Source organism: Fistularia commersonii, chromosome 2, assembly GCF_037954325.1.
Source record: "Fistularia commersonii isolate RoL2024-O1a breed Wild chromosome 2, RoL_Fcom_v1.0, whole genome shotgun sequence".
Lineage (NCBI taxonomy): Eukaryota > Metazoa > Chordata > Actinopteri > Syngnathiformes > Fistulariidae > Fistularia > Fistularia commersonii.
This window is the reverse complement of record NC_141285.1, coordinates 15767408-15792697: the sequence shown is the minus strand read 5'-3', so window position 1 is coordinate 15792697 and position 25290 is coordinate 15767408. Positions and strand designations below refer to the sequence as shown.

General features: G+C 41.5%; 1 protein-coding gene across 1 annotated transcript in view; it reads right to left on the bottom strand.

The window, feature by feature from the left end:
• Positions 1-272: 272 nt before the first annotated feature.
• tet1 (tet methylcytosine dioxygenase 1) overlaps positions 273-25290 on the bottom strand; it is a 35350-nt gene continuing 10332 nt past the window's right edge. Inside the window, exons 3-12 of the mRNA XM_086170071.1 lie at positions 14429-16649; positions 13827-13917; positions 11827-11920; positions 8069-8277; positions 7814-7964; positions 6803-6892; positions 5276-5413; positions 4993-5169; positions 4729-4858; positions 273-3833 (exon numbers count right to left, since the gene is read on the bottom strand). Coding sequence (XP_086026197.1) covers positions 2785-3833; positions 4729-4858; positions 4993-5169; positions 5276-5413; positions 6803-6892; positions 7814-7964; positions 8069-8277; positions 11827-11920; positions 13827-13917; positions 14429-16649 — 4350 coding nt within the window. The 3' untranslated portion in view covers positions 273-2784. The remainder of the gene's footprint in view (positions 3834-4728; positions 4859-4992; positions 5170-5275; positions 5414-6802; positions 6893-7813; positions 7965-8068; positions 8278-11826; positions 11921-13826; positions 13918-14428; positions 16650-25290) is intronic.

Genomic DNA, 25290 nt, shown 5'->3' with positions numbered 1-25290 from the left:
ACTTTCAGATTGGTTTTCGGAATAAAATGATTTACAAATAAAACATGTTCTCCTTCGCTTACTAAAAAAAGATGACATTTCATAATAACAGAAGGGTAGCAGTCATGATTTTGACAGCTAACAAACATCCACCAATCATGTTAGGTCAAATATAAAACCCAGTTTTAAAATGCCTTTTTTGGTTTAGCCATATTCTTTTCAAGCCTGCAGTATATCTTGACAAACACCAACAAATGTAAACATGACAAAAAGAACAGAGAACTTAATGGTCAGGTTCAAAATATAAATATGACTTTATTTCACAATCCAGAAAGAGATCAGCCATCCATAAAAGGAATGCTAAATTTCTTCTTTTCTCAAGTCTAAAATGGATATAGTTTTAGCCATGTACAGTAATTCAGTTTTAAAATAAGCAAGACCATCTGTTGTCTAAACACAATACAGTAAAAACCATATAATTCACAAACATATTTACATAATTTCAACAAATGAAATTTCATTTTTCTAGGCTTTTGAATGCTGGTGCTAGCTAATAGCTCCTTGTTGGTTTAAAAAATGTATTTGAAATTTGTATTTTGAGAAATCCACACAGTTGAAAATGAGAAAGCCGAGCTATACATTATCTTTTTTGTTGTTTTGCTCAAAGTGGTCTATTAAGGTCAACTAATTTCAAATATTTTACATTAATTTCATGTGAATGCTGGGTTTTTTCCATTTAGACATTTAATTTTATCACGGTGAGTTTCTGGAAGACTTTTGAACACAAACGTAAAATAATTCGCATTGAATAGGTTCTTCATGTGGCGGCACGGTGACGCAGTGGTAAGCGCTTTGGCCTCACAGCATGAAGGACCCTGGTTTGATTCCGACAAGGGGACCTTTCTGTGTGGAATTTGCCTGTGTGTTTCCGTGGGTTCTCCGGTTTCCTCCCATAGTCTAAAAATACACAGCAGGTTGATTGGGAAAAATTGCCTCGAATGAGTGAATGAGTGAATGGCTGTTTGTCTATGGATGTGGCCCTGCGATTGACTGGTGACCAGTCAAGCGTGTACCCTGCCTCTCGCCCGATGACAGCTGGGATAGACTCCAGCATCCCCCGCAACCCTGAGTGCAGGATAAGTGGCAGAAGAAATTGATGAAAGCACTTTATGTCTGAATGAGAGCTACAGCAGCTTCCCAATCTGATGTCTGCAACCAACCAAGCAAATGACACAACAATGTTTGCTTTGAATTAAATACAAGATCAGTGTGTACTGATTTTGCACAAAAGCACCATGTCACCATTCAATACAACCAGGGTGAGTCAATGTACATTGACATTCTGTCCTATTAGCACCAAATATTTTAGTACAGACATTGTTTCCACCAGTGTTAATGTGAAAGGACTTTATAAATTGCGCAGAAATTTAACTGAGTTCTAAATATGAACACTTTGTCATTCAAGGTGAAAGAGCAATATCCTGTGCCAGGAGTTCAAACAACCCTTAATTCTGACCCTGTTGAAAAGCTGAAAAAAAAAGCTGTAAACAAAGTCTTCACAAGGGTCAAGAGCCCACAAAGTTCCCGGATCTAAAGACTCTTAATGAGTGGTTTTCAGAAGAAACAAATAGAAATGGTTTTAGTACTCAAAAAGAACAAACACAGCTTTGTATGAGAATCCAGAGATTGGACATTAAAAACTGGCAATATTTTGTTGACAAATCTGACACTTTGTGATTTCTGTAAAAAAATAGAGGTCTCTTTAGCACCAATAAAATGTACAATGAATTTTCTGAAATCCTATGATCATACTTGTGCCCTCTGAAATATGCCCAGATTCCATTTCCAGAAGGTGAACATACAGTAAGTGCTGATAATAAGCACTTTGATGTCTCTACTTAAAACTGAGTGAATTTCCTTATATGTGCAAGCCATTTTCAATCAAATAAATGCTGAAATACTGTAAAATAAAACAGGGTTCATGCTTAACTGCCATATATAGCTCTATCTGTACACACATATTTAGGCTTAAGAATTGGGACCTTTTTCAAGTTAAGTTTAGGAAAATAAAAAAGTGCTTCTTAATATGCCACACATTTCTGTGAATAAAAGACATACCATCCAGACAAGGAGAAAATAATCAAAGTAACAAACCAAAGAAGTGCATTACTTCATTAACTACCAACAGGAATCGGAGGCAGCAGAAGGAAATGCACAATGCTACATGTGATAATCTGTAGTAAATTCATGAGTGATAATAGTACTTTATCTTTTGTAAAGAATGACTTTGCTTAACAACGGATCCAGTGAGGATGGCACCAATGTAAGAGCCAATAGGATTCACCTCATCAAAAGAGCACTACTGGCTGAAATAAAGAACATAATCCTACTGTACAACATAGATTGAGTATCAACACATAATGCAGGTTATCATAGAAATCTTGCAGTAAACAGGCTTACACCAGGAATTAAATAGAAATTGTTAGGATCAGAATAAATAATCACATCTTTTTTGTTCTTAATCATGTATATAAAAACCAGTTTAAAAACTTTAAAAAAGTCTTTAAAATGCTGCAAAGCACCATCTCTTTACAATTAAAAACTGACACCGAATCTCACAGTTAAAAAGCCAACAAACTTTGGTCTTCCTCATCACTTTGAAGGTAGAGACAAAGGAGGACAAAGTGAACAGATATAAGAAAGCACAATGAAAATGATATAAAAATGAGAGTAGCAGTTTAAAATTGATTGAGGTAAGGCAAAAGCACAGGGTGGTTGGAGTTTTTTCTGTTTGTAACATGGTGACTAAGTCCAGCGATTGTAGGGACCTGTCACTTGGGTAAGAGCATACGGTGACACAGTGATGACTCCGTCCCTTGGTAGAGTCCATGCTTGACGTGTGGGAACATTCAGCATCCTTCTCGTTTCCTCTGCCTCTTCCCCATTTTCCTCCTCGAGCTCCCCACCTTTGCCATTCTTCCCCAACCCTTTGTTTAGACAATCTTCCATCCTTAGTCTCTCAACCTCCTCCTCCCGGTCACGTTCCCTCTTGGCCATTTTAGCATCCCACATAGCCATTCCATGGCCTGGCTCATTTAAGGACTTGTGCTGGTAAAAGACCAGGGAGATGCGTGTGGGGTGGCTGCGATTTGGCCTGAGGATAGGAGTGGTTGCATGGAGCTCCCGCCGGGCACACTCTATTAGGATGGATCCATGTGAGGGTGCCACAGCCACACCACCTATATTGTGGTCAAGGAAATTGTGCTCACTGTCTGACCACACCTCTTCCTGTTTTACCTCCTCTGGTACAAGGGGTATTGTTTGCGGGGAAAGAGAGAGCGATGAAAATGGAGAAGGGCCATGGCCCCTGACCTCTGTGCTGCCATCTTCTGCAGCCCTGTGGAGTCCATTGAGCCTGCTGAAGAGGCCCTCAGAGGTAGGTCTTGGGGAGAGAGGGGAGGAAGGAGGAGCAATTCCACTGTGTGGAGGTCGCCGCAGTGGAGAGTGCATTTCGTTGGGCTCAGTTTTAAAAGTACAAGGATAGTCAGTACGGGTATGATGTGTAGGTATATATTCCAAGGGATCTCCAAACTGGTTCTTCGGAACATTTCGATCTGCTGGAGAATAACCATTCATGGTGTCATTCATAATCTTGCAAGTAAGAGCTGTGTTATTAGGTCCAAACTGTAGACCAGGAAGGCCATGGTGGCCGGGAGACATGACCTCCTGTGGTGAAACAACCCCTGCAGCCAGAGTGGGATAGTTTGGACCCTGGTTGTAAGTGCTGGACTGGCTCCTCTTAACACTGGCATGCTTGGGTGGTAGTTTGTAGGAGTTGTAATAGGGTTGTTGCTCTGTTGGAATGTAGAAAATTCAAATGTTTATCAATACTGATGGGCTAAAACAACTTTGATTACTTGCTCAAAAAACACAGATGACTAAATAACATGGGTTAACTTTCTTGATACAGACCTGCAAGTGCATCTTGGGAACACATCATCAAAGTACAGTGCAAGCAGACTGCAGTAAGAGTTAAGATAACTAGCAGGTGGTGTTTGGGCTAGCTCCAACCAAATTAACCCTGTCAATCCTAATCAACAACTAAATACAACTAGTTGCAACTTAAATAGCAGATTACATTTGTGAAGAATGATCAAACTACCAATGCTTATCCTACCATTTACAGTTTACTACTAAGACACTTATAGTTTTATCACTGCTTACTAAGACACTTTATAGTTTCACTGAAACACTTTATAGTTTATAGTTTATTTTTATTTCTAATTCTGCCTTTCTTTTATTATTTATTACTGTTATATTTTCTGTAACTCTGGCACTGCAATTTCCTTCGGGATTAATAAAGTTGTTCTTATTCTTATTCCTATTCTTATTTTGGAAGACAGCATATTATGAGTTTTATGAGATACAGTAGATTAGCTAAGACAGGCAAATTGATTAATCAAATGTTTGAATGCATTTAGGCCATAGTTAAACTGACAGAAAGTTTAATTCACTGTTCCTGTTTATTGATTTTTAGAGGGGGAGGAAATAGCCTTGATCATCGATCCATCCAGCCATCTAGCCATTATTTGGGTAGGTCAGCTAAGCACTCTTGTCGACTAAGTCAAAAAACTGACAAATTACTGTAAACAAGGAAAAGCTGAATGAGGTTCAGTGTACCACCTATCAAGGGACATGCATCTATACCTGGACCAGCCATGCACCAGTACAAAAAGTAAGCATTATTACCTTTGCTGGGGGTTTCAGTCTTAACAGGGGTGAGCCCAAGTTTCTTCTCCAGCCTCTCTGCTTGAGCTTTCAGGCGTGCCTCTTGCCTCATCTTACGGGCTGATTTGACTGGTTCAGCCAGAAGACGCACCTAATTTTACAGAAATTTTAAATGCAACACATATTTAATGTTAACCTTGTGTTACGTAACTCAGCAAAAACTAATGAACACTGGAAAATTGATGTTGTAAATATATGAATAAATGTGCTAGATTTTTCTGTCACCTCTCTTGGGAAGGAAGACAAAACTTGCAGAGCACCACTTTGGATCTTGACCCACTGTCCTTCAACCTGACCAAATTCATCCCTATCAGAGATTTTGTAGAGTGGAAGAACATGGAGCTGCTCATCTTCCGGTATGTTCCGAACCGCACGATTATCTTCTTTTGTTAAAGTGCAAACCTGAAAGAGGGCATAAAATAAATCTTCTGATATTCAATCAATACACAACTACTTGAACTAAACCTGGAAGAACACATAATTTTAAGAAAGGCCACATAGAGCTCACCACAGTGCTGCCATTGTTCATGTTGTGAGTGTCCTTATGAGCATGAGCACAGAAATCTACGCACGCAGTGACTCCTGAAAAAGGACGTCCTTCTCTCAATCCCAGCCGACAACCCTCCCCAGACTCCTCATTTTCCACCTAGAGGAGGTGAAAAGAGATAAGACAAGAATTAAGGGTTGACTCCGATTCATGCCAGACACAGCAATTAATAAAAAATAGCACAAAATAAGAGAGGAACAGACAAGAATAGAAAAATGATTAAGATGAATTTTTCCTTTTAAAATTTCAATATAGAGCGCCAATGCAATCTGAGGTGATAGATTAATATCCTACAATTTGAAAAAAAAAAACACATAAAGATGCAAAATCTCAATGTATTTTGATGTGTTAATTGCAATGCGTGTTTGTGCATGTGGTTCTCATTTCCTAAAGGCCATCCTCCAGGAGCCCATGCTAAATCAGGTACAGACCAAACAAAATGAAAACATTGCCCTGTAGGTCCCCCACCCACAGGTCAAATTATTAGGTTTGATGCTAGAAATTGTAAGATGACAGACAGAAGGTATAGACCTAAGCCTGCCAACCTCTGGCATGGCAAAGTGGAATGTTACCTGTCTGGTGGAGAAACAGCTTGAGCTAGTCTAAGAGGTGGATTGGGACCATCTAAAATAGTTAGACACCCCTTGACACCTGGCGTAGGCTATGGAAGCAGTATACAGTATACTCTTAATTTCTGGAGTTGTTCAGGTTAAATAGACTTGGGCTGGTCTGGGGATACTCATCCCCGGCTGAGGGCCAGCGTGTCAGCTGACATTCATCAGTGCCTCACGTAAAGAAGCTCAAGTATCTTGGGGTCTTATCATCATATATCAGTGACAATTGAATGGAACATGAACTGGACAGGCAAGTCAATGTAGCTCTTGCAGTAAGGTAGGTGTTACAATAGATTGTTATGAGGCAGGAGCTGATCCAGAAAGCAGAGCTCTAAATTTCCTCATCCATTTGTGTTTCAACTCTCACCTATTGTCATTAACTTTCAGTTGTTATCTGAAGAAACTGATATTTGATAGAAGAAGCTGAACTGCCTTTCATATATAGGCTGACAGGCTTTACCTTAGAATGAAAGTAAGGAACACAGAAATGCAAAGAAACCTTGTTGTAGAGCTGCTGCTTCTTCATTTGGGTTGGTTTGGGCAACTGATTAGGATCCAGAATACTTTCCCCTCTGTGAAGTACTTGTGTTTGGGCACATCTAACTAGTGGAGGGCCCTGTGGGCATCCTACCTGTGAACTTTTTAGGAGTGTGTTGCTTCGGTCTAGGACACAAAAACTGACCTTTTAGGCCTGCTACTAGCATGACAAAGATGATGACAATGATAAAAGCGATAGAATATAGGTATCAGGAACAAGAACTTTGCTGAAGTCAGTGATGTGCTTTGAATGTAAAAAAAGAAAGGTGTGGCACCTTAAAATCTAACGTGTGTAACTTGGGTCTCTTCAATTGCGGAGGTCTTTAATTGTACTGACCTGGTTCTGGAAGGCCTCAGGAGCTAATGTCTTATAGAGTGGCGCAAGATCAGTAGCAAGACTCTGAAGGTTATTCTCTATCTTCTCCTCCTAAAATTATAATAAGAATAGAGATTGAAACAGCTGCTTTATCAAACAATAAATGATTTGAGTGTTTTTAAAGAGCATGTTGGCTAAGCTTGTCATCTAAACCAGAAACAGATGTTTCTGACACTTAAACAACAGCTTTTTAAAGAGCTGCCTACAAGTTCAACTGCTGTACCCATAAAGACATATTAGGGGCCGATATTTTGCATATTGTAGGGCCACTGTGAACAGAGCTCTTGTTTTCAACAATCTACATCTTCTTTTTCTGTTATTCCTGATGCAAACAAAGATTTAATTCATAGTAAGCTGCTTTGACGGTTTTCTTGAGCATTCAAATTTAACTCTTCAAAAGACAACCCTAACCCTTAACGCAATGGTTTAATAACTGTCACTGACATCTGTTAGCACACATAACCTGATACTGAAAACAATGGAGGAGAACTGTGCTCTTGTGCAACAACTCTGAAATACAGCAATCCTTCCCTATATAAATATTTCCGCCAGATCCTATAGTGCATTCATATCCTCTTCACTGCAGAGCTGTCAGACTGCGCAGTGACATTATGACACCATGATCAATAAATTCAATCTGAGGTCAAGCCCCCTCATTTTTTCTGTTCATATTAAAAAAAAAACAATAGATAATAAAAGTAGCAAAAAAAGATAACAGCAAAAATACACAAAAACAAAAAGGACATGCAAGTATCGCATTGTCCTTTACCTCTTAATGCCTGGCTTTTCTATCAGTAAAAAATTCTCCAAGCCTACTTTGAATACAAATAGCAAGTAGAGCAGCAAAATAACAAATACAAAAACTTTTATCATTTTTTTGCAGTCTATGTCTTTACTTTACAGTACCAGGAAATATAAACAAATAGGAGCTGATCACTGATTATGAAATATGGAAGGAGCTAATTGTCTTACCTCTTCCCGGTAGTCTCCAAGTAGGCGAAACTTGCGGGGCACTTTACTGCGAGCAAACTTACAGCCATTAAAGTACATGCTCCATGAGCAGCCGAAGGAAAACGAAGCTCCACATGTATCTGGGTCCAAACCCTGACAGGCACATGTGCGGCTGCAGAAAAGGGGTGGAGTGAAGTGGGTAAGTAACATGATGTAAAATAAGAAACACATGAAAAGTTGAGAGTGTTACTGCAAGGAAAATCAAGAAGCACTCACTCCTCGTTTAGAGCACAGCGACGACTTGTAGGGGAGCCATATTTAAAGAGGGTCTCTGTGAGCTCCTGGTACAGATGGTCTGCTACTGGCCGAGGGATTCCCTCCCATGCCAGTATGAGAATGACCAACACAGCGGCGTCACAGTGGTGCCCTGGCCTTTGGCGGACCAAACACAGAAGCTTCTCCTCTTCACTACCACGGCGGATCACCTGTCCACAAACACACAGACCCAAAGCTAGCCCATCAAAATCACAATAATATTGTTCATAAAGAGGCCACAAGGGTTAAACTGATTAGCTTATGAAATTATATGTATTGGTTGAAACACCCGAAAAAACTTAGGAACACAACTGAAGATGCCCTCCCAAATTCAGGGCTTGTTTTTAAAAGTGTCACTTTTATGTGCTGGCACTGAGAATTACAACATCTTGCCCTGTGTTAACTGAATCTGGAGATCAAGGTGTGTCCAGTGACTGCTGGGAAAGATAAGCTGATGACCGGGTCTTTGTGGCAGCATAGGGTGACGGCTGACAGGAGAGAAATACCCCACTGGGTCAGTCTTGGGCTAGCTCCCCATTTCGTAGTTTCCCTTGCATAGCAACATATCGGAGACACCCGCAGCTACAAGAAAGAGCATGAGGGAATACCCTTGGGTCTACAAGAGTTGGGGCGAAAGACAACTCATCGACTGACAACACGGTAATGACTAGAATGGAAACAACCATGAGAAATGAAACCCATTGTTGAGCAGAAACTACTGGCACACAGGGTGCGTGGAAATCAGCCCTGTGCGATTGAAAAGATGCTGCGGGAATTGTTGAACTCAAACAGGACCACAAACCTCATGCAACTTTGAGGCTAAGTGGAGAAAAGGTTGGAGAAATTGGGGACCTCATCCAACTGTATGGAATTCAACTGTATGGGGCGCAGGAGACCAGAAAAACAAAAGTGCAGTGATATCACCAGGGGCTTGTAGGCCATTCACAAAACCCAGCTTCCAGGAAAGCTAAAAGCATGGTGCCTGCAGTTTATCCTCCTACGCAGGATATTGTGGATTCTTGCAGTTTGTGTGGTCCCTATCTGTATGATAGAAAGGTTGAAAAGTGGAGCCATTGGTTACATCAAGAGGTGACTTGGAGTGCCACAATGCCTCACCACCTCTATGGAGGTGGGGTCCTCAAGTTGACATGATGCTGGTAGAATCCAGGGATGTAGCGGTATGTGAAAACACAACAATGGACACCAGCAAAGCAGTAGAGGAAGCTACAGCAGCTCTCAGATGAGCTGACATTGTGGGACATGCTCAGTAAGGAGGTGGCAACTTTGGACTGACTCCTAACCAACCAGGTTGGTGTAAGGGAGTGGAGGAAAGTGGAGGAAATTGGTAATTTGCTGAAAATTTGCTGTCAGGAGGAGGCTGTGTGGTTGGCCAAAGCAGTGTCTTTTGGTGAAGAGGGACATATAGCGAAGAGGAGGATCAGCTGGAAAGACCTCTGGGCCAATGAAATGAGACAACTAAACTTCTCCATCAGGGCCACTTTCTTCCATCACCATCCAATCTTCACCAGTGGTTTGGTGAAGATCCGATGTGTGCCCTTTGGTCCATGCCACCCTACCTACCAGAGAGCAAAACCAGCTTAATTCAAGGATACTACACATGGCATCACAACCAAGCCCTCAAGGTCTTGGCAGTCATCCTGGAAGAGAAGTGAGCAACCATCAACTCTCTTCCACCAGCTACATCCGAAATGATATGGACAACATTTGTACATAAAGGAACTACTCCAACAAAACAAGGCAAGTGTTGGGCCTGGCCCATGATTGAAAAATGAGGGGAGACATCACTCCCCCAGCTGGTGTTTCCATTCAAAATTGCCAGGTCAGGTCTCTCTTACGCTACTCACAAAAAAGCAGATACAGCAGCAAATAAAGCAGATACTGTATATCAGAGGTGTCAAACTCATTTCTCATTGCGGGCCACATACGGCCTAGGTAGATGTCAAGTGGGCTGGACCATTAAAATGATAGCATACTCAGCAATAAATGACCAAAATATCATGTCTTTCCTCTGTTTTGGTGTAAAGAAGTACAAGGACATAAGGAAAATGTTGGAATTTAATGAACAATCCTTTTACAAAACATTTCATGAAACACCTCACACTTCCTTAGACAAAAGTGCAATTTTATTTTATCATTCACATGTATACATTGCAATCATGTGATCATGCGATCCCACTGATCTTGCAAAGGCACAAAACTTTAACAAGTAATTGGTATTGAAAAACATAGTAATGCACTTTAAGATTAAATGAGACATATAAAGAAAGGGATTTTTAAACTATTTACACATGTGCATATAAAATCTAAACTGAATCCCTGCCTACACCCTCCAAACTAAAAAGAGTGCTATTAAATGTGTAAGGAAGAAAGTATTTACCTGTCCTGTGAATATGTAAACTTCATACATGAAACATAAATACACATACAATACATACTGAAAACGCATGGAGTCGCATGAACAGTAGAATTCCACCATACTCTTTAGTAGTGAACCTGGTGACTAAAATTAAATTGCACATTTTTGTTAGCAATTAGCTAGCTGGCTTTTACCGCTGCATCACTGATTTCTCGGCTATGGGTGAAAGTGGACGCTGTTTCCTCAGATCCGCCAGCAATTCGTTGAATTTATCTCTTCTCAGTTGTCTTTGCAAGCTGTCATATTTTTCGCGGTGATGAGTCTCGTAGTGGCGCCGTATATTATATTCCTTAAATACCGAAACCTGTTGCAAACTCGCCGAGCACAAAGGTTTCCCGTACGTCTCCGTAAATAAATATGACACTCTTTAACTACTTTTCTGTTTTGATAACGGCATTTGGCTAATGAGGGAGTAGCGGGGAGGTAAAGAACGGGGTAGAAACAACGTCATAATAAGCAGCAGGTGGTACATTGATAACGTCTGCTGATTGGTCCGTCTCAGTGATGCGGATTGTCGTCTACTCTGTCCAAAATAGTGCGCCCCCTAGCGGAAAATTCTCGAATTGCATTTAATCGAAAAAATTAAATCCTTGTCTTTTATGCATTTTTTCACTTTCAAATTATCCTGCGGGCCTGGTCGAACCCACTTCCGGACCGGTTCGTTTGACACCCCTGTGTCAATTATATACAGGTATATAATTGAACTTACAGTATCCTGGTAGGATTCAGTGGAGGAGGCTTATGAAAGAAAACAGCTACGCTCTACTGAACTGGCAGCCGAAGAAGAACATAGCAGTGATGTTGGGAGTCAGGGGCCAAAAGTGCATAGACATTAAAGAATTGTTGGAGGCAGGAGAGAGGGGAAGCCAGTGGGTCTGGTTGAGGAGAAAAAAATTCCTGCTGGGCCCCAAAGTGAGGGTCCACAGATATGTGGTCAACATTGCCTAACTCAGGGAAAAGGACAACCCTGCCTTGCATAGTCCCAAGGGAAGGCTACCACTTTTCTGCAGCTGGCCACTTTGTTGAGTGTGTATAGTGTTAGTGCCAAAACATCAGAGAAAAAGCAGAAACACTACTGAAGACATGCTCCCAAATTCAGGGCTTGTACAGAACTAGTGTCTCTTCTATGTGCCAGCACTAGGGACTACAACATCTTGTCCTGTGTTTACCGAATCAAATATGTTTACAGGTGATGTAAGAGTTTGGTATTTGGTATGAACCCTACCTTTGAATACACAATAATGGGATTATACAACATTAATAATGACCACAAACTACTTACCCACTTAGCTATTGGACAGCCCTGGGAACTCTTTCCTTCTTTCCCAGTGTAAACCACAACCTCCAACCTAACGGCATTTCCTTTGGCACCATATCTGTGATAGATAAACAATTAAGGGTATTAGATCTTTAGTACAGTCTAAACATTCTAGAAAATATTATTATTACATGTGTGAATTTCTATTAACACATGTGTATCCCCACTTGGGCAGAAAGTTGTGTGTGTGAGTATGTGTGTGTGTCCCTTTGTGGATACAAAAAAATGATGTCTAAAGTGGAAGATAGTGGAAACTGCACATGATAAGTTGGCTCAGCAGCCCATCCATCCACCCAACCATCCGTCAATCTTCCGCTGCTTATCTGAAGTCAGGTCACAGGGACAGCAGCCAGAGCAGTGAGGCCCAGAATTCCCTCTCCCCAGTCAGATTGTCCAGCCCTTCTGGGGGGAAGAGCATTCCCAGGCCAGCCCAGGCATTCCCAAGCCAGCCGAGAGACATAGTCTCTCCATCGTGTCCTGGGTCTTCTTCATAGCCTCCTCCCAAAAGGACATGCCAAGAATACCACCGCCGGGAGGCATCCAGGAGGCATCCTGACCAGATGCCTGAGCCACTTCATCTGACTCCTCTCTATGTGGAGGAGCAGCAACTCTACTCTGAGCTCCTCCCAGATGGCTTAACTTCTCACCCTATCTCTAAGGGAGAGTCTGGCCACCCTGCGGAGAAAACTAATTTCAGTCGCTTGTGTCCGCGATCTCATTCTTTCGGTCACTACCCACAGCTTGTGAGCCTGTCAATCTCCTGCTCAGTCCTTCCCTGACTCATGAACAAAGCCCAAAGATACTTGAACCCCTCCACTTGGGGTAGGACCTCTTCCCTGACCCGGAGTGGGCACTACACCTGTTTCTGGTTGAGCACCATGGTCTCGGATTTGGAGATGCTGATCGTCATCTCGGCCGCGTCCCATTTAGCTGCGAACTGCTCCAGTGAGAACTGGAGATCATGGACTGATGAAGCCAACACAACCACATCATCTACAAAAAGCAGAGACTCGATCCTGAGCCCACCAATCCAGATCCCCTCGACGCCTTGGCTGCGCCTAGAAATTCTGTCCATAAAAGTTATGAACAGAAGTGGCGACAAAGGGCAGCCCTGGTGGAGTCCAACTGTCACCGGAAACGAGTCCAACTCACAACTGGCAATGCAGAACAAGCTCCGACACCATACAGGGACCGGACAGCCCCTACAACAGGGTTCGGTAACCCATATTCCCGGAACAACCCCCACAGGATTGCCCACAGGATACATGTAGACTGGTCAGGCAAACTCCCATGCCCCCTAAAGGACCCTGCTGAGGGCATAGAGCTGGTCCGCTGTTCCATGACAGAGAGAAAACCACACTCCTCCTCCTGGATCTGAGGTTCAACGACCAGATGGACCATTTTCTTTACCCCCGCTGAATAGACCTTACCAGGGAGGCTGAGGAGTATGATCCCCTTGTAATTGGAGCACACCCTCCGATCCCCCTTTTTAAAAAGGAGGATCACTATTCTGGTCTGCCAGTCTAGCAGCACTGTCCCAGGGCAGCCCCACAACATCCAGAGCCTTGAGGAACCTAGGGCGGACCTCATTCAACCCCTGGGGCCCCCTACTGAAGAGCTTTTTGACTGCTTCAATAATTTCAGAAATAAGTGTGTCCTCTTCTGAGTCCCCCGGCTCTGCTTCCTCATTGGAAGCCCCCAGTAGGTGCACTCTCTAGCAGCCCCTCTAGGGACCCCAAGAAAGGTTGAGGGAGGCTACCCTCTCGTCCACCGGGTTGAACCCCAATGTGCAGATGCTGAGTCGGGGGCAATCAATGCGCCCACACCTGCCAAGTGCCTCTTACCAGGGGCAACCCCATCCCATACAAACACACCTGCAGGTGACTTGTAGACTTTCAGCCTGTTTCAAGGTAAACATACTCAAGCATATCCAGCAATAAGTTAGTAGTAATCAGTCATTCTACCTGTTTTCCATCAATTCCCTCACTGCAGCAATACTGGGTCCTGCTCCAAGGTGAGTATAGTAAGGGCCCTCCTCCTTTTCACTGATTTGGTCTGTGGAGAAAGGTATGTTTGCCTTAGTTTTCCAGCTTATCAGTGCACATGAAACTTATTTAATACCTGAGGGAAAAAATGACTGGAGTCAGGTAAATTTGAATATTATTGTTCAGTTGTTAGAATTTGGCATGTACTTCCATCACTGAATATCAATATTTGTATTTGTAATTATATTTCAGACAAGTATAATTTATATAGAGACAGGACTTACAACTCTTCATGACATTAGCTGTATTACATTGTATGTTCACTACCAAAAAAAAAGATTGTATTATAAATTGTGACTTTATCCGTCAACGGGAAAAAAACAGGTGAGTCATAACAGCAAAGGAGCCAAAAGTATGGCATCCATTTTTCACTTGATTTGGCTCTGATATCATGGCACAGATTGTGTATAAAATGAACTACAAAGTAATGATAATGACAAAATTAAACACCTCCAGTGTGACATCAATATAAAAAATATAGAAAATCGCTGATGTGAAAAATATAGGTAACACCAACTCACCCATACATTGGCAGGATGGAAGATCACATGTTTTTTTAGAAGGTGTATTAAGCAAATTCTTTGTAGGGGTGTCCAGAAAAGCCATAGGTGACTCCAGAAAGCTGTTGACACTATTCTTGGATGGTGTTGACTCCACAGAGAGGTCCTGACTCCCATCAGTAGAAATGGACAGGACTGTGACAGGTCCGGATCTCTCTAACTTGTAGTAGCCTTGCTGACTTGGAGGGGGTGACTGCCGAGCCCCTGAGAAGCCGTTTGTCAAATCATGATGTGTTGCATGGCTAGGGAAAGCTGTACCAGTAGGGTTGTTGTGATCTTGACAGGGCTGTGCAACTGACGTTAACAAGTGCCTTTCATATTCCTGTCCCAATCCTTCAACACTGTTAAGGTGGTGGAGTGGACTACGTGCAAAGGGGAATGATTGGTTCTCTGGACTAAGAGTCTGGCTGTTCATTCTGAGAGTGCTGTGAGTTGGGTGCATCAATAGGGGTTTACTGTTTGTGCAATTGTGACGTATAAGTGACCTCTCCTCCTCTTGAGCTTCTGCCAAATATCTCTTAAGGTCAATTTGAGACTGAGGCAAAAATAGGTTTCTTTTATGAGGAATACCTGATTTCCCCAGTGGGAGTATCTTTTGGCCTCTTCCCCTGTTGGATGCCTCTCCATTTGCCATGCGTTTTGAAAACGGTACTCTGTGATTGATTCCATCATGTACGCCATCACTCTTTTTCTTCCTCGGCTTAGAAGGAGTTGCTTTCTTCACAGGAGTTTTCTTCGGGGGTAACTTTGAATTGTAGTTGTATTTAATGGCTGGCACAGGTGTTCCTTTTGGAGGATTGTTCTCTGACTGCTGGTTCTGACGGGACTGAATGATGAAGGCCAGATCTGCCAGTTGGGCTGCCACCTCCTCCTCATCTCTGTCCCTCCTCATTCTATCAGCCCTCTTTTCTCTGTCCTCCCAAAATAATGTCTCATGCTCTTTACTAAACCTTGAACTATTTGGATCTTTATTGACACATTCTGATTGGATGACATGAGAGCCAAAGCTTTGCTCTGTCTTTTTGCCAGATGATCTATTAGTATCTGAGCTGGCTTCTAAGAGGTCCTTCACAGACAGCCTTGGGTTTGAGCTTTTCCCCTGGAAACGCTGGATGACATTCCCTTGTCTGGCCACAGGAGGGTGTATTACAGACATCTGATGAAGTGTTGAGCTGATGACCGAGACTTTGTTATATTGGACAGCTGTGGCTGCTTTGACGTCTTGAATGGGAGAATTTGTATTGGAGGTTGTAAATGGAACAGATACAGAAATTGGTTGATCACACCAAACTTCATCTTTAATTGCCACTGGGGTGCTTTGAGGTATAGCTGCCAGTTGAGTTAAGGCCTCAATAGCAATGGCCTGATCAACACTAAGATTTCTCCTCTCTGCAAAAGATTGCACACTTGGTAGGAGGGCTTTCGGAGGGGGTTCACTTTTGATAATCTGAGGAGTTCTTTGCAGACTAATGGGAGTGCTTTTCTGTGTCAAGTCCCTCTTGAAATCCTCTGGGTCTTTTTTGACTAAGTGCAAATCTGGTGGTTCACTTTTGATAGAACGAACAATAGACGAACGTGAGCTGAAAAGTTTCTCCTCTAGTCCTTTCCGCTCAGTGACAGAAAGACAAACAACAGCTGCCAAGGTTGACAGTGGGTCTTCACAGACCTCATCTTCATCTCTCAGCTGTGTGATGTCCTGTTCATTCACCCACACCCAAGGCTCCTCCAGTTTAATCATCTTTAATGGAACTGATGTGTCATCTGGAAGAATCTTGGGGCCTTTGTCCGAGTAGTCTTTGGGAATGGCAGTTATTATGGTCCTTTGAGGGTCCGATGCCATCATTATTCCTTGCTCTGTAGACCTGGGATCAGCTAGTGCAGTCATATTAGCACTGTTGGGTTTTGTTAACTTCTCTACACAAGCTTTCTGAGAGTTCACAGGAGAGCATATGTGTTGTTTAAGTGCAAACCAGGGCATTTGTGAGCCAAACTCGCTTTTAATAAGTGCTGGCTGTCCACCTTTGTTTGGGGCCAGGTTTGGGGTAAGGGAGGAGGTGATAAAAGGAGCTTTTGTATGAGGTATGTGGCCTTCTTCCTCCTCCTCATCCTCCTCTGCTGCCATGTGTGTGTCATCCATCTGTTTCTTTCCTTTGCCATTTACTGACTCACTCTCTGGAACCACCTGGGAAAGAGGGAGAGAGAGAGAGAAAGAGAAACCGAGAGAGAGAATGAGTGGTGACTCAACAAGACCTAGGGACGTGAAGTGATTCAGCTTCTTCTCAACAGTTACACCTCACAGCATAACATATTAGCATCTAACGCTACCACTATCAATACTTTGGAAAATATCTTGAATCAAAGAATCTATCTTGCAAAAGCTGACTCCTCAAGAATAAGAAACAGCCAAAACTGTGTCACCACATAATATGTTATTGCATTAATTCCTGTGCTGCACAGTGTTGACAGACACAGTGCCAGAGGTAGTGAGTAACTGCCAGTGGGTCACTGAGTGTACATTTGCAACGTGCATGAACCTGTTGTATTTGTACTGGGTTTGTTGGAGTGTGCTTGGGAATGAATGCATGTGTATACAGGCACATGTGATCATTCACATAGCTAACCTGCCAAGTTAACCCATGTGTGCTGTTAAGTGAATGGCTGAGCGCTCATTGGCCATTCCAGACAGTGCACCCAAAGCACTGCTTGACCCTCCAATGTTCCACAATGTTTACACTTTGAGCGGCCAAAGCAATTACAGTGGGGAGAACAAGTATTTGATACACTGCGGATTTTTCAGCTTTTCCCACTTGCAAAGCACATAAAGGTCTTTAATTTTTATCATAAGCACTCTTCAACTGTGAGTGAAGGAATCTCAAACAAAAATCCACACATTGTGTGATTTTTAAGTAATTGATTTTTTTTTTTATTGAATGACATAAGTATTTGATCACCTACCAACCAGTTAGAATTGCAGCTCTCACAGACCTATTAGTACTTCTTTCAGAAGCCCTCCTGTTCTCTACTCATTACCTGTATTAACTGCACCAGTCTGAACCCATTACCTGTATAAAAGACACCTGTCCACACACTCAATCAAACAAACTCCAACCTCTCCACAATTGCCAAGACCAGAGAGCTGTGAAAGGATATCAGGGATAAAATTGTAGACCTGCACAAGGCTGGGATGAGCTGCAGGACAAAAGGCAAGCAGCTTGGCGAGAAGGTAACAACAGTTGGCAAAATGATTAGAAAATGGAGGAAGTTCAAGATGACGGTCAATCTCCCTCGGTCTAGGGCTCCACGCAAGATGGCACCTCACGGGGCATCAATGACCCTGAGGAAGGTGAAGAATCAGGCCAGAATCACATGGCTGGACCTGGTCAATGACCTGAAGAGAACTGGGACCACAGTCTCAAAGAAAACCATTAGTAATACACTACGCTGTCATGGATTAAAACCCTGCAGGGCACGCAAGGTCCCCCTACTCAAGTCCCGGCCGGTCTGAAGTTTGCCAGTGACCATCTGGATGATCTTGAGGAGGACTTGAAAAAGGTCAAGGGGTCTGATGAGACAAAAATAGAGCTTTTTGGCCTAAACACCACTTGCTGTGTTTGGAGGAAGAAGAAGGATGAATACAACCCCAAGAACACCAACCCAACCGTGAAGCATGGAGGTGGAAACATAATTTTTTTTGGGATGCTTTTCTGCAATGGGGACAGGACGACTGCACCGTATTGAGAGGAGGATCAATAGGGCCATGTATTGCAAGATCTTGTCCAACAACCTCCTCCCCTCAGTAAGAGCCTTGAAGATGAGTCGTGGCTGGGTCTTCCAGCATGACAACGAACTGAAACACACAGCCAGGGCAACTAAGGAGTGGGTCTGTAAGAAGCATTTCAAGGTCCTGGAGTGGCCTTCCCAGTCTCCAGACCTGAACCCAATAGAAAATCTTTGGAGGGAGCTGAAAGGCTGTATTGCCCAGAAACTGCCCCGAAACCTGAAGGATCTGCATCGAGGAGTGGACCAAAAATCCTTGCTGTATTGTGTGCAAACCTGGTCAAGAACTACAGGAAACAGAAGTGTATCAAATACTTGTTCTCTTCACTATATGATTTTACACGCATGCACACGCACGCACGCACGCAGGCACACGGGCACGCACACACACACACACACACACACACACACACACACACACACACACACACACACACACACACACACCACAAACAGTCCAGAGTTGAGTCCATATTACAGGGTGCAACAATAATTCTATCTGATATAAAAAAAAATATGATACGGCCTTTCTTTAGGAAAAATGCTCTTAATTCTGAATCATTATGAGAAGAATATGACTCATCAAACCCTACTTTTTTAACCCCCATTATCTCATAACTAAGGGGTTCATTAGCAGAAAACTAGTTATATATCAGAGCCTCCTCACAGTCTGTCTGACCTGATGAAAATGCCTTCTAAAGTCTTCAAAAAGCTGAACAAGTACAGTTGCAACTGAAAAACAATTTATAAAATTCTACAGTATAGATATATCCTTTATATGTATCGAGGACATGCACACTGTCGAATTTTATGAATAGAATAACTACATATAACAAACGTATACACATATATATACACACACACACACACACACATATATATATGCAAATATATATATGTGTATATATATATATATTTATGAATGTATATGTGTGTGTGTGTGTGTATATATATGTATATAACATTCGCTGTGGCGACCCCTGAAGGGAAAAGCTGAAAGGAGAAGAAGAAATGTATATAACGTTACATACACTGCATTGCGTTTTTAGATTCACTTGACAAAAGGGTCTACTAATTTAAAGCGACCACTTTGTGTGCATTATGATCTTGTGGTCTGAGTGTGTATGTGTGTGTGAGGGTGTGTGTGAGCGTGTGTGTGTGTGTGTGTGTGTGTGTGCGTGCGGGCGTGTGGTGTGTGGTGTTTGTGTTTGTGTTTGTGTGTGTAGGTGTGTGTGTGTGTGTGTGTGTGTGTGTGTGTGTGTACATGTGTGCAAGTGTTCAGGGGTGTACAACACATCTATTCAGCTCTATTGCTGCAACTTAGTAAATGCATGTTATAAAAGTGCACTCCAAGGGTTTGCGACATTAGCATTTCTATATAAGCCAGAAGCCAGTAAGAAAAACAGAACACATCACATCTTTTATGTTAAAATGGGTGCACTTGAAATGTATCTATCTGTATATCAAAATGAAAATTACTGGGAAAAAAAAAAATTACTGGTTTTATGGAGCTTCATCAACTATTGTGAACCTGAAATGGCAAGACTAGTAAATGAGCAATATCTTCAAGCGGTATAAGTGGTAGAAGAGTAAGTTCCTTTCTATTAAGGGAGTGTACATTTAAGGAGTGATAAGTGTGGGGCCCTGAAACTGTGTATTTATTGTTTTTATTGTTACTTTAACATAATCTAAACCTGTCATATATGTTTTTTGATTCAGAGCAAGTGTCAATGGAAAATGGCCAGTTTTAATGGATTTTATGTAAACTTACAGTTACAGTGTGTAGTACTTTGCTCATGTTCATATTATGCATTGTAGATGTGCTTGAAAACACGTACGCATAGCCGCAAATTGAGTGAATTTTTGCTCAGACAGTCAGTGAACTTTAAGGCATGGTGAAAGTGAAGGTGAAGTTGGGGTAGAGAAAATTTAAAGTTGTGTTTGAAATCACTCAAAAGAAATAAGTTATCATGATAAGGAAACACAAAGGATTTGGTTCCTATCAAATACTTTGGCTGATGTGGTGTTTCTCATTCTTTCCTGATCCATCAGGCTCTGTACCCAATCCAAAGCACTCTGTAAAGTAGCCATCGGTGTACCACCAAAAACACACTGCTGATGCAACAGATAATTTGAACCCAGGCCGACTGGGTACGACAATACAATAGATACCCACCCTACATAATATGTGGACATGGGCCCCTGTTCTTTTCAAATAAAAGCCAAAAAGAGCTCCATCCTTGGAGACAAGGAGTAAAGGGAGAGACAGTGTGTCTGTTACAATAAACTGTTTTCATTGACATAGCAGCACTGGCTGGTTTCCAGCACTGTGCGAGACACATGCATGTTTCTGCAAATGTGGATGTGCATCCAAGTGTCCATTATTCAATGGTGAAACCAAAGCACAGCTGCTGTTTTTGATTATATTACATTTGGCCTGTTGGTAACAAGAATTTTACTGCAGAATGCAAAAGCAGTGTCATGTGCTCTCATTTAGCCAGCGGGTCCCTGGAGGGAGCAGGGCCTGTGATGTTTTAGAGCTCTGTCTTTGTGTTGTGCTTATGTCTGCTTCAGGTCACTTACACTCTTTAGGCAGCTATGTAGTTACAAGTGTTAATGTGCTGTATTTTCCCTCTGCCTGTAATAACTCTTTTGACTGTCAAAGCTTCAGAAACAAACAAAACATTCACTTAAGTAGCTATGGCTGAGTGCCTTACTTGTACAGGTTTAGAGACATACCCTAGTGACCGTTGCTAGAATGCTAACAGCATTCCCCCTAGAGATCCGTCTCCAAGCGTTTGTGTTTATCCATTTGTAACACAACAAGGCAGACACAAAATGCAATCACAAACACATCTAAATATAATCACATGCTATACATGAAATAATTTAAACAAACTACTCTTCTATTCTGCAGTATAGAAAGATTTCCAGTCAATTTATGCAGAGTTGAATTTTAAAGTGCTCCTCTGTTTATTAGTGGCTGAAGTCATGTGATTTTAGGTTTTCACCCCACAATGCTCGCTCTTACAATATAGCTCTGAAAGAGAGAGTGTCTTTCTGGCTTAGAGTGGAAGTTGCATTTTATGTGTAACTCTCAGAGCACGTGAGAATGTCCTTCATTCATTGAGCGAACATTTCCTGTCTTAATGTTCTGTCTACCACAACAACTTAAAAAAAGAAAAATCAAGCAGAAGAAACTTTAAAGAACTAGCTTCCAGTGCACAATTACAAATCGCAATTTAATCATGAAATTTTACAGGTAAAGATGTTTTCTTTTGTGTAGACAACACAATAATAATGCCATACTACTGCAGACAGACCGGCAAAGCCTGCCAAGTTACAACCGGTGGCTTAGAAGCACCCCGATTCTCTGCTAAGAGTAGTTAGAAAACAGCAGGTGCTTAAATAAGGCTGCACAAAACACTAGAAATGTGGAACAAAGGGGGTGTTTCATGAAAGAGGTGAAAAGCATAGAAAGAAAATCAGTTTCTGTTTCTGTTGCTGTGGAACACAATCTCTTTGTTGGTGATTTTGTTGCCACAACCTTTAAATCCACCTTCAAAAGACAAGCCAGACATTCGAACACAGGCGCCAAAGTCCTTGATGATTCTGGAAAAATAATATCTTTCAAATAAAGTACTCCAATCAGGATGTCCCTGAGACATACAGGAGCACCGAATAACCTCTAGATGAGCTTCACCGTGGCTGACCTGTCTGCAGCAAAACAATTGACCTGAGGGTTAGCAGTAATGCTGCCTTTACCTTGTCTGTCCTCGGAGGAAGCCCCTCCAGTTTGGGTAGCATATCACTAAAAGGTATTGGTGGCCATCTTGCTTTGCTTCCTTCAGCCTCAGAAGAAATGCTGGCTACAGTAGCCGTGCACAGGGCAAGCTCTCGGGTGTCATGACTAGGGTGACTGTGAGCTGCTGTAGCAAAACACTGCTACAGCGGAGGAGCACACTCACCTAGACACATAGACGCACAGACATATAGACACACATACGAGATGCCTTTCGCAGATGCAGACAGTGCCTCATCAGCCAATGGCGTGAGGACCTTAGTGGCTTGTAAATTATCTTCCATGCCTAGACTCTCCTAAACAAAGGATCCCCTATGTGGGCTTTTTACTCCAGCCCTACGCACATGAATTGGAGGTAAGCTGTGGAATGGATACTGCACACATGCTGGACCTGGACCGAAGGAAAACAACTCCATCAACTGTGAGATATTAACCCTGGAGCTGCTGAACGATATTCATGCCGGGCCTAAATAACCAAAACTGAATCACTCATAATGGCTGCTGAAAATTGGTGCATTTTACATGTGATAGATTACCACCTGCTTATGTCCCATCATTATATGTATATTGTTTCAATAAATAAAGAAAACAGTTCACTGAATTTCATAATACTCTCGATAATAAATCCTTAATATCCAATTTTTAAATCAGCAAATCATACTCATTAATCATATCCAATTCAAGGTTTGCATTGTAAATATAATTAAACTCAAATGACCAGAAATCTGTAAATACTTCAATCCATACACATATATAAGTAAATACATATTGAAATATCTATCTATCTATCTATCTATCTGTCTGTCTGTCTGTCTGTCTGTCTGTCTGTCTGTCTGTCCGTCCGTCCGTCCGTCCGTCCGTCCGTCCGTCCGTCCGTCCGTCCGTCCGCCCGCCCGCCCATCTATCTATCTATCTATCTATCTATCTATCTATCTATCTATCTATCTATCTATCTATCTATCTATCTATCTATCTATCTATCTATCTATCTATCTATCTATCTATCTATCTATCTATCTATCTATCTATCTATCTATCTATCTTTAATTATCTGTGCAGGCCATACAGAGTAATCAGTTAATCAGTCATAAATTGACAAAAGCAACATGAACAGATACCAACCTCTAGTACCACCTGTAAACAATAAACTCTAGCTAAACTACTCTTTACAATGAGAAAGAAACACAACAAAAAATACAGAAATACTGAGAAAACATTCCAAAGCAAGACATCAATTCTAAAAGAAAGAGGCTTTTTTGAAATTTGCAGAAATCAACCACACTTGTTTACTACTTGAAACTACTTGCCCAAGTGTAAACACATATGATCTATAATATTATGATAAAACACCAATAATACGATTTTCAACAGTGCCTTGGATTCCTACATGATTTGCACTTGTCACAAGGAAGATAACTATTTAGATACTCTAATGTCATTTGTCAAAACAATGATTCTCAAATGGCTTTTCCACATGTTTAAAAATTCCCCAAGGAAAAATTGTGGTTTGAGAAAAAAATAGAGGGACATACAGCAGAAGAGGAAGACCAAAAAATGTAATGAGAAAGAAAGTACTTCCCTCTTTCTAAAGGCAACCATGTGGCCTGGACGCTGAGGTCATACCAGGACAACATGAGCTAGAGGCAGTGCCTGTCTGTAACACTCTGACAACCTCAGCTGCACGTTTGATTACAAGAGCAGAAAGCATGAAGCACGATCCACACAGAAAATGAACACGAGTGTCATAAAAAACATGCAATAATATTGGGACGATACAAGTGCCAAAGCATAGCTCATAGTGGAAGCGCCATGTATTTCTGGTCATACTAGTAGTAAGCTATGCCAAAGCTAGAAGTATGATCTTACAAAACATATTCCATGTTTGCATTTCAACAAGAACTAAACACAATTTTTTCAAGATATTTTGATAATACTCAGGTTTAAAATTGATCAGTGTCTGATATATAACTGATGTCACACTGCAGAGGTAACAGTTACCTTATCACTTCACTTCTAACTTATCAAAATCAAACTTCTGCTAGCTGAGGCTTTGAGTGTAAGTACGTTTGCCAAAAGGCCAACCATTTAATGTTTTAGTTATAAGGGTGACTGCTGAGGGCAAAATATTTTTCTCTAATTACTTAAAATTCAGTAAACTCCCTTTTCCAGAGGGTTGTTTGTTATTCTTAGCTTACTATGAGCAGTGCCTGATAACAGTGTATATCTATGATTGCACAATCATTGACAAGGGATAAACAATTCTTTTAAACAGCCGTAATTACAGCTGATCTCACAACCATACCCAAAAAGCAAAGATTTGAACTCAACACTTTCGATATGCTTGGGCATGTTTGCAGTGTGCTACATGATTCACACCAAATATTCTCTTCACTATCAGTACCAGAATTGCTCAGTTCACAATATAATAACAATCCCTAAATAAACTTAATGCCAAAGCAGAGGAATCCCCTTAAATTCAAAGTGCAATATGTGCACGTGTGTACAAAGTGGTAGGTTTTTGATATTGCAAACAATAAATGTGCAAGAATTCCTGCAAAATCAATGTCTGTATTTTAGAGTACTTTATTGTCATCTGCTGAACTTGCACGCTGTAGTTTGTTCCTACTTATTACGGGTTTCAGAACCTTTTATTGCAGTATAAATTGTCTGTTTACCCTATTAGTATGTTATGTAGATAATAAAGCAATACCTTTTGAGGCAATTTTGAGGACATGTTATCTTGACTTATTATGGTTTCTAACATATTATTCTGGTTTTGAAAAATGCTTTTCTGGATAAACTGCTTTTAAGATAATCTTAGGTTCAATAAAGGTCATCAGCAATGTTAATGTTTATGACAGTTACAGGTAGAGCACCATTCTGGGTGTAGTCTGACTGGTTTTGCAATTATAGAAAGAGGCTATGAGCCTGATTGAAACCAACCCAAACATTGAAATAACATAAAAGACTGTCTGATTCAGTCCTACAAACTGCTGTTATATGCCTTCTAACTGACATTAGCTGCTGAAACTCTTCTATTAGTCTGGAAGTGATATATAATTCTACTATCACCACTGATACTTGTCTGCAACCACCATTAACTTCAGAGAAGTGAAGGAAAGCATCAACCGTCACATCAAGTTTCCATTGTACACAGTACAGTATTAAATGGAAATATGATCAACATGAACACTATCAAGCATGCATTTTCTTGTTTTTTACCTGTGTTTGACTCTTTAACAAA